We start from the raw sequence: 14,031 nt of genomic DNA, 5'->3' as shown, positions 1-14,031 counted from the left end.
TTCTATAAACCCCATTACACTTAATAATTCAACATATTTTAGCAATAATAATCTAGAATTCCTATAATTTAACTATAATGCCCTAATGGGCACACAATCTAAGAGTCAGTGGCTTCAAATATGGTGAAATTCAAGCATTTGTGTTAGTGAGCTCATCTTTGATAAGGGGCCAGCCACACACAATGGGAAATAATAGCCCTGTCAACAAATGGTGTTGGGAAAACTGGACATCTAGAGCAGGAGAACGAAATTGGATCCTTATCTCACACCACAACAAAAGTCAACTCATAAGCTATTACGACACCAAATTCTAAGTTTCTAGAAGAAATTTAGGAGGAAACATTTTTAAATTAACCTGGACAAGGATTTGTTTTGGCTTTCTCAAGTCACATAAGCAAATGAAATGAGTGGTACTATACCAAACTAAAATGTGTCTATACAGCAGAGGAAGCAGTCAGAAGAGTTGAAAGGCAACTTACAGAATGGGAAAAAACATTGTCATGCCACTTACCTGACAAGGAATTAATTTCCAGGGTATATTAGGGATTCCTAAATTTAGTGGCTAAATAAAAACAACAACAACAGAAAACAAATAACCTGATTTTAAAAATAAACAATGTACATGAAATTGACAGTTCTCGGAAACAGATATAAAGATGGTCAATGGACAGGTGACAAGGTATTCAATATTAATAATCACGAGGGGATGCAGATCAGCACTGCAGTGAGCAATCACATCATACCTGGATGGGTGGCTATTAGTTTTTTAAAAATTAAGGTGCTGTTAAGGTTGGAGAGAAGTGGAGTCTTTCTATGCTATTGTTAGGGATGCAAAATGCAACAGTCAGTGAAGAAAAGAATATGTATACCCCAAAACAGAACTACCAGATGACACAGGAAAGATCTATAGTCCTGTGCTAACTCCAGTCTGTTCATGATACAAGGCATGGAAACATCTATATAAACTTTCACAGATGAATAAATATAAAGTATATCATAATACAATGAAATGTCACTGAACTTTAGAAGGAAAGGCATTTTTTCCATTTGTGACTCAGACAACATGGACCTGGACAGCCCTGGGCTACATGAAATTAGTCAGTAACAGAACAAACGCTGCATGTTTCCTCTTATGCTAGGGTCTAATGTAGTCAAAGGTATAGAAAAGGACATTAATATGCTTATTGCTAGGGGACACAGAGAAGATACAATGGATTTTTGTTTGTGTAAAGTAACAGCTGTATAAAGTAAATTAAGTTCTAAAGGTGAGCACTAGAACATAGTGCCTGTGGTTATAGTGTCTATAAAACATTGTTAAGAAAATGAATCTCACATTAAGTATATATTTTTTAAGATTTATTTATTACCTATATAGTGTTCTGCCTGCATGTATGCCTACACACCAGAAGAGGGCACCAGATCTCATTACAAATGGTTGTGAGCCACTATGTGGTTGCTGGGAATTGAATTCAGGACAGCTGGAAGAGCAGGCAGGGCTCTTACCCTCTAAGCCCACATTAATTGTCTTAACCATCATGAACAGCAAACAAAACCAAAGTACCATATAGAAGCATAACAAGGTGATGGATATATTTATTAGCTGGATTATGGGGATATTAGCATGTGTGCCTAAACTTATCAAAGTATATACATTGAGTATATGCAGTTTTATATAATAATTAGACCTTAATAAAGTTGAAAATGAAAATTAAGTCTGACTTATTAACATTGTATGTATTAAGATATATCTTGGGAAATATTCTGTATGTTAGTTGGGATAATATTTTCATGAGTGTACACATTTGTCAAAACTCATCCAGGAAAACATTGAAAAGGGATGCATTTTATATGCAAATTGTCTCACTAAAGTTGATTGTAACCAGTTAGGTCTCAAAGCTACTCTTCTGGGATCTGTCATCATAGCTCTATCACAAAATGGCCACAGTTAATAATCATTTAAGCATGTAAGAGCCATGTTCCAGAGTTCTTTTTTACACAAACTAACCAAGAAGAGATGGCTAAAGTGTTCATCAGCCACTTCTCTGGGATACACATGGACACATATGCCCCCTTCTGTGTCAGTTATAGGGAAGCTACAGCATTAGGGGATCAGAGCCTGCATCCGGATAGGTTGGAATATGCAGGGAGAAAAGAAAAATGGAAAATAGTGGAGCGGAAGAAGGCTCAAAAGACAGGAAACATTACATGGATATGGGGAGAGACACGAACCCTTCCCCCAGGAGTATGGTTGAGGCGATTCACCATCTGAGAATCAGGAATTGCAGCCTAACTAACACAGGCTGTGAAAGTTGCCAAGACAGACAGTGTTCTTTTTTCCCTCTCCCAGATATTCTCTGGGATTCTCACAAATAAGACTATTAGCATTGCTTACAGTGATGATATACTACTGCCCTGGATCTCTGTGCCCTAGAGTTTGACCTTTTCCATCATAGTCCTGTCAGGGGTGCATCACAAACCACCCTGTGCTCTCGTTTAGGTTTCTTGACTAGCCTTTGATGGTAATAACTTCAATAGCCATTGAAATTGTACACATGGCTACTATAAAGGTAACAAAGCATCACTCTTCTTTGAGAAGCTTGCAGCCATTCATTTAGGTGTGTCTTACCCCTCTCCCAGCATTTCTTCTCTCTTAACCCTTGTGTGTATACCTTTTAATAAACTCCCAACTGTGTGTTATACTGGCTCATCCTGAAATTCTTCTCTGTGCTGAAGCCAAGAATCCCGGGATCGCTTCCTTAGAAGTCTCTGAAGAACAACAACTCCCAATGCTGTGTCAGAGGACTGTGCCTATCGATGTGTCTATATCCCTGCTTCATCTGAAAGAGCAGGAGGATTCTGGTCAATTTGTAGTATCACCCTGCCGTGCCCACTGCACATTCAGGAATAAGAGTAAATCTAAATCAATCACTATTTGAACTCTTTCTCAAGATCTGTCTGAGTCTCCAGCCCTGTCTCTAAGACAGAGTGAGTACCGCTGGACAAGTCCAGCTTCCCTCACGGTGCTCAATACACACTGTGAGTAATTTTAATGTCTATGCCTTTCCATTAGGCTTGTACAACAAGCAAGTTAAATACTGTAAGCAGAGATCGTGAATATAAAGGGCTCAATGCATATATCATCATTAATAATAACCTTATATCAGAGTTCACTGATGATGTGTTAAATATAATAATGCTAATTATTACTAACTGCAACTCCTGGCTGATGTCAAAGCCCAAGATTCACTGAAACATATTTTCATATGGAATCCACGCAAGGGTGATTAGTCCTGAGTTGCTCAGCACATCTTAGAATTAAGTATAAAAGTGGGATTAGCAGTGATTGGAGCAACATCTTCGAAGTATGCAATGCAATTTGGGTTTCCCCATGAGGACAAGTTCTTGCCATTCATAGGATCTGGGCCCAAAGCCACACAATCATCAGCTTGGCCCTGCTCCATGGAAAACATCCAACACTGCCTAAGAGAGCCCATGTTCCAGTGAACAGGGGGAAAGCCTGTGGGTCGCGAGTGTCTGTCTCTCTGTTCTCTGGGAAGCTTTCATTTATCACACCTGGTTAAAATGTCTAGTTCCAGGAGTTAATGAATGCATCAGCACTCACAAGACACAAGAAGGAATTATTCCCACACCTCATCAGAAGCTGAGAAACCCTACATTTTCATTGACCATATACTTTCATCTTGGTGTGGTTAATAGAGAGTTCATGAGAGACTCTAATAACAGGTATGAACCAAAATTAAGGATTGAAGTGCAGTCTGAAACTTGCTGTTTGGAAAGTACATCCAAGGTGCAAGTTTTCTGTTCCTTCAGTAAAGTCATGTCAGCAAAGTACATGGGCACTATAAAAGACTTATTGAAGGATTACACACACTCACATACACACATTCACAGGTGTGCACACACATGTACATGTGTTCAGAAGGGAAACAGCATTGCTTCTGATTTTTACCCCTTAGACAAATACCTCAAACATGGCAGATCTACCAAGAGCAGCCAAGTATGGTACATTTCAGAACAATTGATTCCCAATATTTCAAAGACACCTTGGCGCATTGTCATTGACCACCAATACACTCAACAGCACAGAAGATCAGAGTGTAGGTCTGTTTGAGATTAAACATTAGGCTTTTATAATCCCCATTACGGTCAAATGTTCTCTTCCGTTGCTAATAGGGCAATGAAAACATTAAGTGTGCACCCTTTATGTGGAAAGCTAAACTGAAAGTAATTAGATCTGATATAGCAATAACCTGAGGTGTTTACTGCGGTGTCTCAGGACGTTTTCTCTGTTGGGATTCCACTTTAAAATAGAGTCTGGAGAGATGACTTTGTGGTTAAGAGCTACAGCTGCTCTTCCGGAGTATCCAAGTTTGACTCCTGGTACCCATATGTCAGCTCACAACTATCTCACTCCAGTTCTAGAAGGGATCCTATGGCCTCTTTTGGCCTCCTTGGGCACCAGATATATGAAGTTCATAGATAATACATTACATGCTGGCAAAACAGACACACACACACACACACACACACACACACACACACACACACACATATATATATATATATACATATATATATATATATGTATATATATATATATAACCCACAATAATCAGAAGCAGTAAAAAAAAAAAGGTCATATTTTACATATTTTAATTTCATCACTCACACTCTACTTCAGGCTCCTCTCCTCCCCACCAGGAATGTTTATACCACGAACTAGCTTATCACAATTACAATGACTTGAAACATTCGTTAAAATTAAGTAATCCAGAAGTTAATTCTTAGTTATGTTAGCCACAGTCTGAGTTCAGTTGCCACTCACTGGACAGAGCAGGTCTATGCCATGTCACTCTTGGCCAGGAATTTTGCCCGGCATGCCAGTGGGCAAGTCCAACCTGCAGCCCACAGGCCAATTGTGTTCCCAGATAGCAATGGGTGTAATCCCACACATATGGAGACCATAGCCTCGTGTTGAAATGTCAAAAGGTTGGACACTCATGAGGAAGCCCTTTATTTGCCAATCTCCAATGCTCTCACAGAAAGGTTAGTAAGTTTACTTTGTTTTTCTGAGTCTTGCCCCCAAACTCCTCAACAATCTCTTCAATATTTAGCATCTCAGATTTCCCATGATGAAGATACCAAGAAACTTAAACAGTGTTAAACCTTGGGTAGAAGTCCTTCCCCCAATTCTGTGATTCTGTATATAGGAATCGCTCTGGCCACCAAGGTCCTCTCCTGGAGATGGCTACAGAAAAGTTCACTCTTCAATACCTCTCCCAACTGAGTATGGCTCATGCTTGTTTGCCTTCACTAAACACGTCACTCCTCTCTTCTAGCATAGATGTGAGGATGCAAAAGTCACTTTTGGAACTTGCATCAGAAAGTAGGTGGTGTCACTAAATAAATGCTCACCACTTGGTAACTGCAAATGATTCTCCAAGTGGGTGGTTGGAAGGTCTATGTGTCGTCTACTTGTTTCTTTGGTCTAAAATACATTTTATGTTCTCTTCCTGCAAACTTTGCTAGCAGTCTTTCAGCCAAGTTTGTCAAATAGAAGAAACTGCTGGGAGACGGGAGAGCAACAAAAACGGAAATGACAAGTTTCCCCTACTGACTTTAACTCCAGCCCTTTCTGTTTCATTATCTCTCCAGCTTCAGGCAGGCAGGTCCTTCCCTAACCCCATCTCCATGGATCCAACTTCTCCTAGGCGATGCACCTGTTGGTCTTTAATTCTTAACTCTTCCTTTTGTTCCTCTTGTCCAGCGGTAGGAGGGCACATTTTTTAGTAAGTGAGTCTTGGTTTTGTTGATGCAATGAATACACATTGACCCAAACAGTTTCTGAGTATTTGACAACTGGATCTCAGCCAACTTTGCAAGATTGTCCTAAAACTCAACTTTTCCAGCCCTAAACAAAGTACCAGTTTCCTGGTTCTCAGATCAGAGTTACTCCACATCCTTTATTTAGTTTCAACTCCTTCATCCATAGTCATTCAAAGTAAATTCTTTCTGACAGCTTCTTGGCATGGGGTTTGTTTTCTTAGTCATCTCAATGGGAGTGAAGTCATACCTGGTACTGTAAAGCCAGCCAACTACCTGTGGCCAGAGAGGTCACAAACCCTAGACAAGTACCTACTACTGCCACTTTCTTAAATTAATGTGATTTGTGACTGTATGCTAATTTTCCTTATACCCACAACTAATTGTAGCTCTTATCCCTGATCAAAGAAGCCTCTTTTTATCTTTGCAACAGATGGAGACTGTTACAGAAATCACAACTGGCAAAAATGAGGAGAATAAGTGACTAGAGCGTGCCCAACCATAATGGACACTTCTACGACACAACCCGTTCACCTATGCTTCAAGGAAAAAAATGGAAGAGGGAGCATAAAAGTAAAGAGCCAGAGGACCAGGATGCCTCCTGCTAGATAGTGTCCCCTAAACATGAGAGGTAAAGATGCACTCATAATATCGCAACAATATGGTTGTCTGAACTAGACTAGCATAAGAACAATACCAGTTAACATGTCAACAGAAAGAGGGGAAATTCCACAAGGTCCTACCCCTAGATGAAGAGATTCAGGTGCCAATAATTGCTGAGAAAAGATGGATCAGTTGCTGCCAGGAACAAGCTTGGTCATAGTTTGTCTAATCCCAGGTGGCCAGCTCCGGACACATGTACATATGAGCAATGCTATATGGACTAGGTAGGTTGTACACACACACACACACGCACACACACACACACACACACACACACACACACACACACACACACACACACAACAATAAAGAAGAGGCTATGAATTGGGGAGGGAGGGGAAGACATGGGAGGAGCAGGAGTGATGCAAATGCAGTACCCATTTGTGAAGTTCTCGAAAACTAAAACAAAATAAACCGTCCTAGCCTCCATCCCACCAGTTCTATTTTGACAGCACCTCTTCTAGGAACCCATCCAAAAATAAGTGAAAACGTTTGTGCACAATGGTGTTCAGCCTGGCATTATTTAAAGGAAGGCATTTTAAAAGGCGGTTTCAAAGTTAAGAAATAGGACAGCAGTTTAAGTAAATCTATTTGGTAGGTTTTTATGCAACTTGAAAATTACATTTATCAAAGCTGTAGTAATGTGGAAAAGGCATACACTTCTAGGCAATAAAATCATAAAAGAACATTTTACCTGCCTAAGAATCACAACAACATAGAGCCTGTGAGATGGCCCAGAGGGTAAACGCACTTGTCACCACGCTGGACAACTTGACTTTTATAACAAGATCCCACAAGGTACAAGGTGAGAATCAATCTCTGCAAGTTGTCCTGTGACCCTCACACATGTTCTGTGGCACAAATATGCTCTCATCCTCAACACACACTAAGTAAACAAAGATTAAAAATGAAACTTTTAAAAAGGCTTTAAAATATATGTGCCAGCATTCATACAACAAGGACATCTGTTCAACGATATTCATAGCAGCACTATTTGTAATGGCCAGAAACTGGAAACAGCCTAGATGCCCCTCAACCGAAGAATGGATAGAGAAAATGTGGTACATTTACACAATGGAGTACTACTCAGCAGAAAAAAAACAATGGAATCTTGAAATTTGCAGGAAAATGGATGGAACTAGAAGAAATCATTCTGAGCAAGGTAATCTAATCACAAAAGACAAACGTGATATGTACTCACTCATATGTGGATTTTAGACATAGAGTAAAGGATTACCAGCCTACAATCCACACTGCCAGAGAAACTAGTAAACAAGGAGGACCCTAAAAGAGACAAACATTGTCCCCTGGAGAAGGGGAAAGGTTCATGATCCCCTGAGCAAATTGAGAGCATGGGAAGAGTGGGGAGGGAGCTACGAGAATGAGAAGGGAAGAAGAGGAAGGATGCAGAGGTCATGAGGAAGCAGAAAGGTTGAGTCAGGTGTAGATTAGAAGAAAGGATATGTGATAGGTAGGGTTTTAGTTGGGGGGTGGTAGGGGAGGAAGGGAGGGAGAAGGGAACTGGGATTGTCATGTAATTCAAAGCAATATATATGTTGACAATAGTTAAATAGCATAAAGGGTGTTTTAGATAATAATTTATCTCTAATTTTCAAAAAGTGACCTTTCCCTACTGTACTCATTCTATTTAACTTAGTTTAGTTAGTTAAGGGGGTTTTTGGTTTGTTGGTTTTTTTGCCTCACCAACAAGGTCTACAAGATCTTTGCTGAATGAAGGTTTCACATTCACAATGTAAGACTTTCTACGATTCCAATCTGACTGGCATCCATTCTCCATGCATGCTTCGCCTCAGCTGAATCCCATCTGCTCATGAACAGCCATCAAAACTCCCTTTCAGAGAAGTGGTTGCCATCATAGGCTTACAGGAGTAAATATATTGCTTCTCCAATCTTCGGCTATTTCTTTTTACCATGGAGGGGAAGACTGTCCACTGCAGACACTCCTACCTACTCCTAAACAGGTGAGAGGGGATGCAAGGATGATCCTAAGAGATTGCAGATGGGTTGATTTGGAATTGACTAAGACACACAGTGCAGGGCAGGCATCTCCTACAAGGATTAACTGAGGAAGGGAGAAAGTCCCTCCCACAGGGTCTGCAGCATCCTTTAAAAACAGCCCATATAAGAAAGAGATCTGAGGGGAAAGGGGGCTGGGTTTTTTGGAGGTTTTTTTTTTTTTTTTTTTTTTTTTTAATCTGCTTACCTTGCTCCTGGGGCCACTGCTTTATTGCTGTGGCTGTCATCTTCCCCTGACACCAGAACCCAGACTCATTGGTCTTCCCGTGAGAACAGAAGGCCAGTGACTCTCCAAAATCAGGCTTTTGGCATCAGATTGTGACTGCCAAAACTGAGGCTGTCAAACAGCTCCTGGATTCTCAGCCTTCCTCCAATGTGAAGACAGCCATTGTTGGATGGCCCAGATTACACATATCATGTAAGCCAATCTAAAATCTCTTTTTAATATATAATCATCCTGTTGGTTTCTCTAGAGAACCCTGACTTGTACAGCATGGTTTTTATTCTTGTGCAAAATTATACTTGAACACGCATGCATGCACACACACACACACACACACACACACACACACACACACACACACACACTCCACTCAGAGCTATTTAGGGGAGGAAAGGAACCATAAGAATTTAGGAAGAGGAAATGGAGAGAACCTTGTGGGGCACTAATAAGGGCAAGCTACAATACAAGTTGTGGTGGTTTGAATAAGAACAGCCCCCATAGACTCATATATTCGAGTGGTTGGTCATTAGGAAAAGTCATTACTTGACAATGATTAGAAGGTGTGGCCTTGTTGAAATAGGTGTCGCCTTATTGGAGGAATGTGTCACTGGGGGTAGGTTTGGGGGCCAGTGTTTCAAGCCAGGCTCAGTGTTTCTCTCTTCCTGCTGCCTGCCAATGAGGATGTAGAAGTCTACTCTACTTCTCTAGCACCAAGTCTGCCTGAGTGCTGACATGCTTTCCACCATGATAATAATGGACTAAACGTCCAAATGTAAGCAAGCCCCCACTTAAATGCCACAGTCATGGCATCACTTCACAGCAATAGAACCCTGACCAAGACACATATATATATATAATGCCATAATGACACCCTTATTGTTATCATTAACTGAAAAAATAGTAAAACAATAAAGAAAAAATCCTTACTTAAAACAGGTGCTTAGATGCAATATTTTGATTTATAAATAAGCAACAACAGCAAAAAAAAACAAACCACCATCTGTAGAATTTGACCTGCAATATTTCCAAACAAAACACCAAAGACTATACCAGTTCTTTCAGTAAGTTTGAAACAGCAATAAAAACTTCGGGCTGTGGAGCTGCCTGGGCTTAAATTTTGTCTTTTGCATATACAAGCAGAACAAGATTTAACAAAGACATACTCCTTCTGTCAATTTTGTTTTGTTTTGTTTTTCATTCTGAACCTGGAATTACTACATGTCACTTACAGCCTTTGATAAGTCACTGATAAAATGTAACTCACATTATTTTAAGTCTCGCTCAAAACCACATATATCGTATGATGCACGCCTATATGACAGTCATCTGTGCTCTTCCCCAAGTAACATCATGTCAACCTGAACATTTATCAGCATAGCTTCTAGCCAAGCCAATCCAGGGGATACAAAGATCCCCCCACGCCACCACATTCCCTCACAGCTGTTCTTCTTTGGGTCACTGATGGGCTAGAGAATAGTGGACAAATAAACAAAAAGATTAAATCCTTCCCCCAGATAAATTAAATAAAAAAAACTTATGGGAGATGTTCTTCTGTATATATGCCTCTCTTATTGGTTGATGAATAAAACACTGATTGGCCAATAGCCAGACAGGAAATATAGGTGAGGCTATGAGAAGAGGAGAATTCTGGGGAAGGAAGGCAGAGAGAGGCCAAAAAGAAACACCATGTAGCCACCAAAGGAGTTAACAGGTCCTGGCATTCTCTGGTAAGCCAAGACCACGTGAAAATACATAGATTAATAGTTATGGGTTAATAATTAAGAGAGAAGTAGCCAGTAAGAAGTCCTAGCCATCAGACAAAAGTTTTATAATTAAAATAGCATCTGTGTGTTTATTTGGGGCAATGTGGCTGTGGAACTAGGCTCGAAAGAAACTCAAACAACAAAATAGTAAGTCATCTCTTGGCAAATTGGAAATCACCACTCTTAAAGACTAATTTATAGCAATACCATTTCATTCACACCACTACCCAAGGAGCCACTGGACTCTATTAGGGTTTTTCATGGCTCACTTCCTTCCAACATAACTTAAAGAACACAATAGCCCACAGCTCCTTCCTTCTTCCCCCAACATCCACTATCCCAGTGACTCTCTCCACTTCCAGATCTTCTCGGGATTTACACAGAGAGGGGGGGGGGGCTTCTCTTTCCCTAGTCCCTGACAACTCAGATTAAGGTTATATAATCCAAAATAGCACCCCAGTGCCACAGACTTGTAATGATTGCTCTGGGCCTTGAGGCTGGATTCTATCACTGTCAGTGTGTTGCCACATGGCTCTCAGACACCTGGTTCTGAGATCCACAGCACCCCTTACAATCTGTGCCATCCTTCCCTGTGATGTGACCCAGGTCAGCCTCTCTCTTGCCATCCTGTTCACAGCTTCTTCAGAAGACTGGCCTCTACTAGTAGCTCATTATAACCAACATTCCTGGACCCCAGCCCAGCTCTCAGGTTCAGAGCTTGCACTTAAACTGTGGGCCAGGGTCCAGAGATTTCACAGGACTAGTTTGCTCATGCCAGTCACCCTGAACTCCTCTCTCAATCTAGAAAATCCTTATGCCCTGTTCCAAACCCATCTGAGTGGTTACTTCTCTCTCAACTTCCCAAACTTGTTCCCTCAGAACAAGGAGCCTCCCTCCTATCACTCCTAGGAGTATAGTTACTAACATTTATGGTTATATAATAATTAATGGATTATGCCTTGGCTCTTTGGAACCAGTTTTTCCAGCATCCATCTTATTGCCCCAGCCCAGCCTGGGTCCTGGATGCAGGTGTGTTTCTGACCTGTTAACATTTTCTCCATAATTTGGTATAGGACAGGGTGTGTTATAGTTATCTCCCAGTAATTATCATAAACATCCTGAAAATTTCAAGCTCACAAATTGTCAAAATATCACAGTATCAAAACAGCCATATTAAAACATCATGAGATAAACAGAAACATGATTCTATTTAAAATTTTCTGGAACTTTCTATCTTTTTGGAATAAACCAGCTCAAATAGGAAATGTTTTGGTTTTGTTTTTAAACTGAACAGACAACCCAGCCAGGTTTCTGTCAGTCTCTGTGGGCAAGCCTACCTCAAACCACTGCCCATGAGACTGCATCTTGAGGATGACGCAGGGGTCCGGCTTGGACAGAGCATCTCTGTCAGAAATGCCTTTGCATGCCACACGAAGCTCAACTTTGGTCAAACAGGGACTGTTAAAGATCCCCAGCGTGTTGGCCGCTGACTCATAGATGTTACTCATCTTCTTCATTCTGCGTTAGGGAAATGAAAAGAAAAAATGTGACGGGCCATTCATTGCAATATTTTTCAAAGGTGGAAGCCATCCTCTCCCCACAACAGATCTCCATTTGGGAAACTGTTTAGCACACAGACTGGAATGCTTAAAGTCTTCATTATCTCACTGTCCAACTGACTAGCAGTTTCAGTGAAGCAGTTAACAAACAGCCCCTCCCACCTGCACCAAAATAAAGCTTCCCAAACAGATGCTGACACACTTGGCTATGATCACCATTTTCCCATTTGATTTGTACAGCAAAAATTTTAATCCATGAGATAAAATTTTTATTATTTTGTGAAATTAGTGAAATAGACTGCAAACTGCAATCCAGATTTATAGTAAGTATAAGCTTTATGTTGTTTTTTTTTTTTTTTACTGATCTCTTGGTTCATCGATTTTATCATGTCTAATTTATTATTTTTATTTATTATCCTAATGAGTTATGTGCGTCTGTGAGTACAGGTTCATGTTCACCATGCACCATGTGTAGAGGGCAGAGAACAACTTTGTGGAGCTGATTCTCTCCTATCTATATAGGTTCCAGGAATAGAATACAGATTAGCAGGCTTACACAGCAAAAACATTACCCACTGAGCCATCTCGATGGTCCCCCCATTTTTTTAATAATTTCCTAAAACTCCAACTCTCCTCCTATGTAATGAAGCATATAAGTCTATTGTCTTGTCTCTGAAAGTAATCCAATTTCTTACCTCTAAACTCTGGCTCCATTTCCCAAGATGCCCTTGGCAAGCCAGCATCCAAGGAAACCTCAGTATGGGCTATTCTATATCAAGTGTCTAAGTCCACTCTCTCCCTGCCTTCTACACTCCCAGTTGTTACATCGGAGCTTAAAATTAAAATGAGAAAATGAGGAGACAAATAAAATAAAATAAAAAACCCCACAAACTCCTGATTGTGAACTCCTGGAAACATCAGACATGGGTCTGCACAACAGGTCCCAGCCCATTTCAACTTGATGCCTTTCACAGTAAAATTGTGCATAGCTAATACACGTGCTACCCAAGCGTTGCTCAGGCAGGGGTTACCCACATGCTCCTCCTCTGAGTCAGGCAAGCCTATGAAGATGCTGGAAGATGATCTCAGGATTATAATCCTCCCAGCATGCTCTATGCTTCTGGATTCAACAGGGAGACCAGCAACGGCTCCATAATCTTCATGTGGATTTTCTGTCTGACAGCAAAATCTCTCCTGTAAAATGGGGGCAATTCTTCTCTGTCTCTTTCCCTTCCACAAGTATTTAGTTTCACCCAATTGCTGTCACCATACTAGTTCAAATGAACACAACGCGCCACCTTCCGCAGGGTGGTGGCTGTACCTTGGCCTTAAACACACATGTGTGTGCACACAAAGACACTGATGCCGAGACATGGGCACACAAATCCACACCAGTAAAGTTTGAATGAGATGCAGACCCATACACATATGCATTTAATTATTATCTGTGGTTGGTCTTTCCCCAGTGGCTGAACTGAGTAGCCAGCACAGAGATTGCAGAGCCAACAAAGCCTGAAATATTTACTATGTAGTCAGTAAATATGTGCCAACTCCTCTCTAAAATGTCAGGTTAAGGTGCACTAGTGATTGAGGAGAACTACCATCCTATTTTTTTACAAAAGTGTTATGGAATTAGTTCAAGAATGAGAGCGATGCTGCTTTCTACCAACTGAATATTAATAGAGTTGGGGGGTATTTGTTTTTTACATATTAGAAAATTTAAGCTCAGAGAGGATTGGCTGCTTTCCCAGGTCACATAATTATTCTAATGGCAGCGCTGAAGCTTCGTTGCTGGCTTTCTCTCTCCCAGACCACAACATGCAAAATCTTCAGTGTAGAAACACCCAAATCTACCAAGGCATGGTGGGAATGACCAATATTCTCGACTTGTGTCAGCCTCCACAATAATTGTTATTAAAATATAGGAAACAAGAAGGTTGTA

The 14,031-nt window shown here is 40.7% G+C and overlaps 1 protein-coding gene across 1 annotated transcript in view; it reads right to left on the bottom strand.

Annotated features, from left to right (window-relative positions):
- Cpne4 (copine 4) overlaps window positions 1-12,047 on the bottom strand; it is a 321,642-nt gene extending 309,595 nt beyond the window's left edge. The window contains exon 1 of the mRNA XM_035444565.1: window positions 11,868-12,047. Coding sequence (XP_035300456.1) covers window positions 11,868-12,047 — 180 coding nt within the window. The remainder of the gene's footprint in view (window positions 1-11,867) is intronic.
- Window positions 12,048-14,031: the final 1,984 nt, after the last annotated feature.

The sequence above is a fragment of the Cricetulus griseus genome, chromosome 4 (genome assembly GCF_003668045.3).
Source record: "Cricetulus griseus strain 17A/GY chromosome 4, alternate assembly CriGri-PICRH-1.0, whole genome shotgun sequence".
NCBI lineage: Eukaryota > Metazoa > Chordata > Mammalia > Rodentia > Cricetidae > Cricetulus > Cricetulus griseus.
This window is presented reverse-complemented; position numbering and strand designations above follow the sequence as displayed.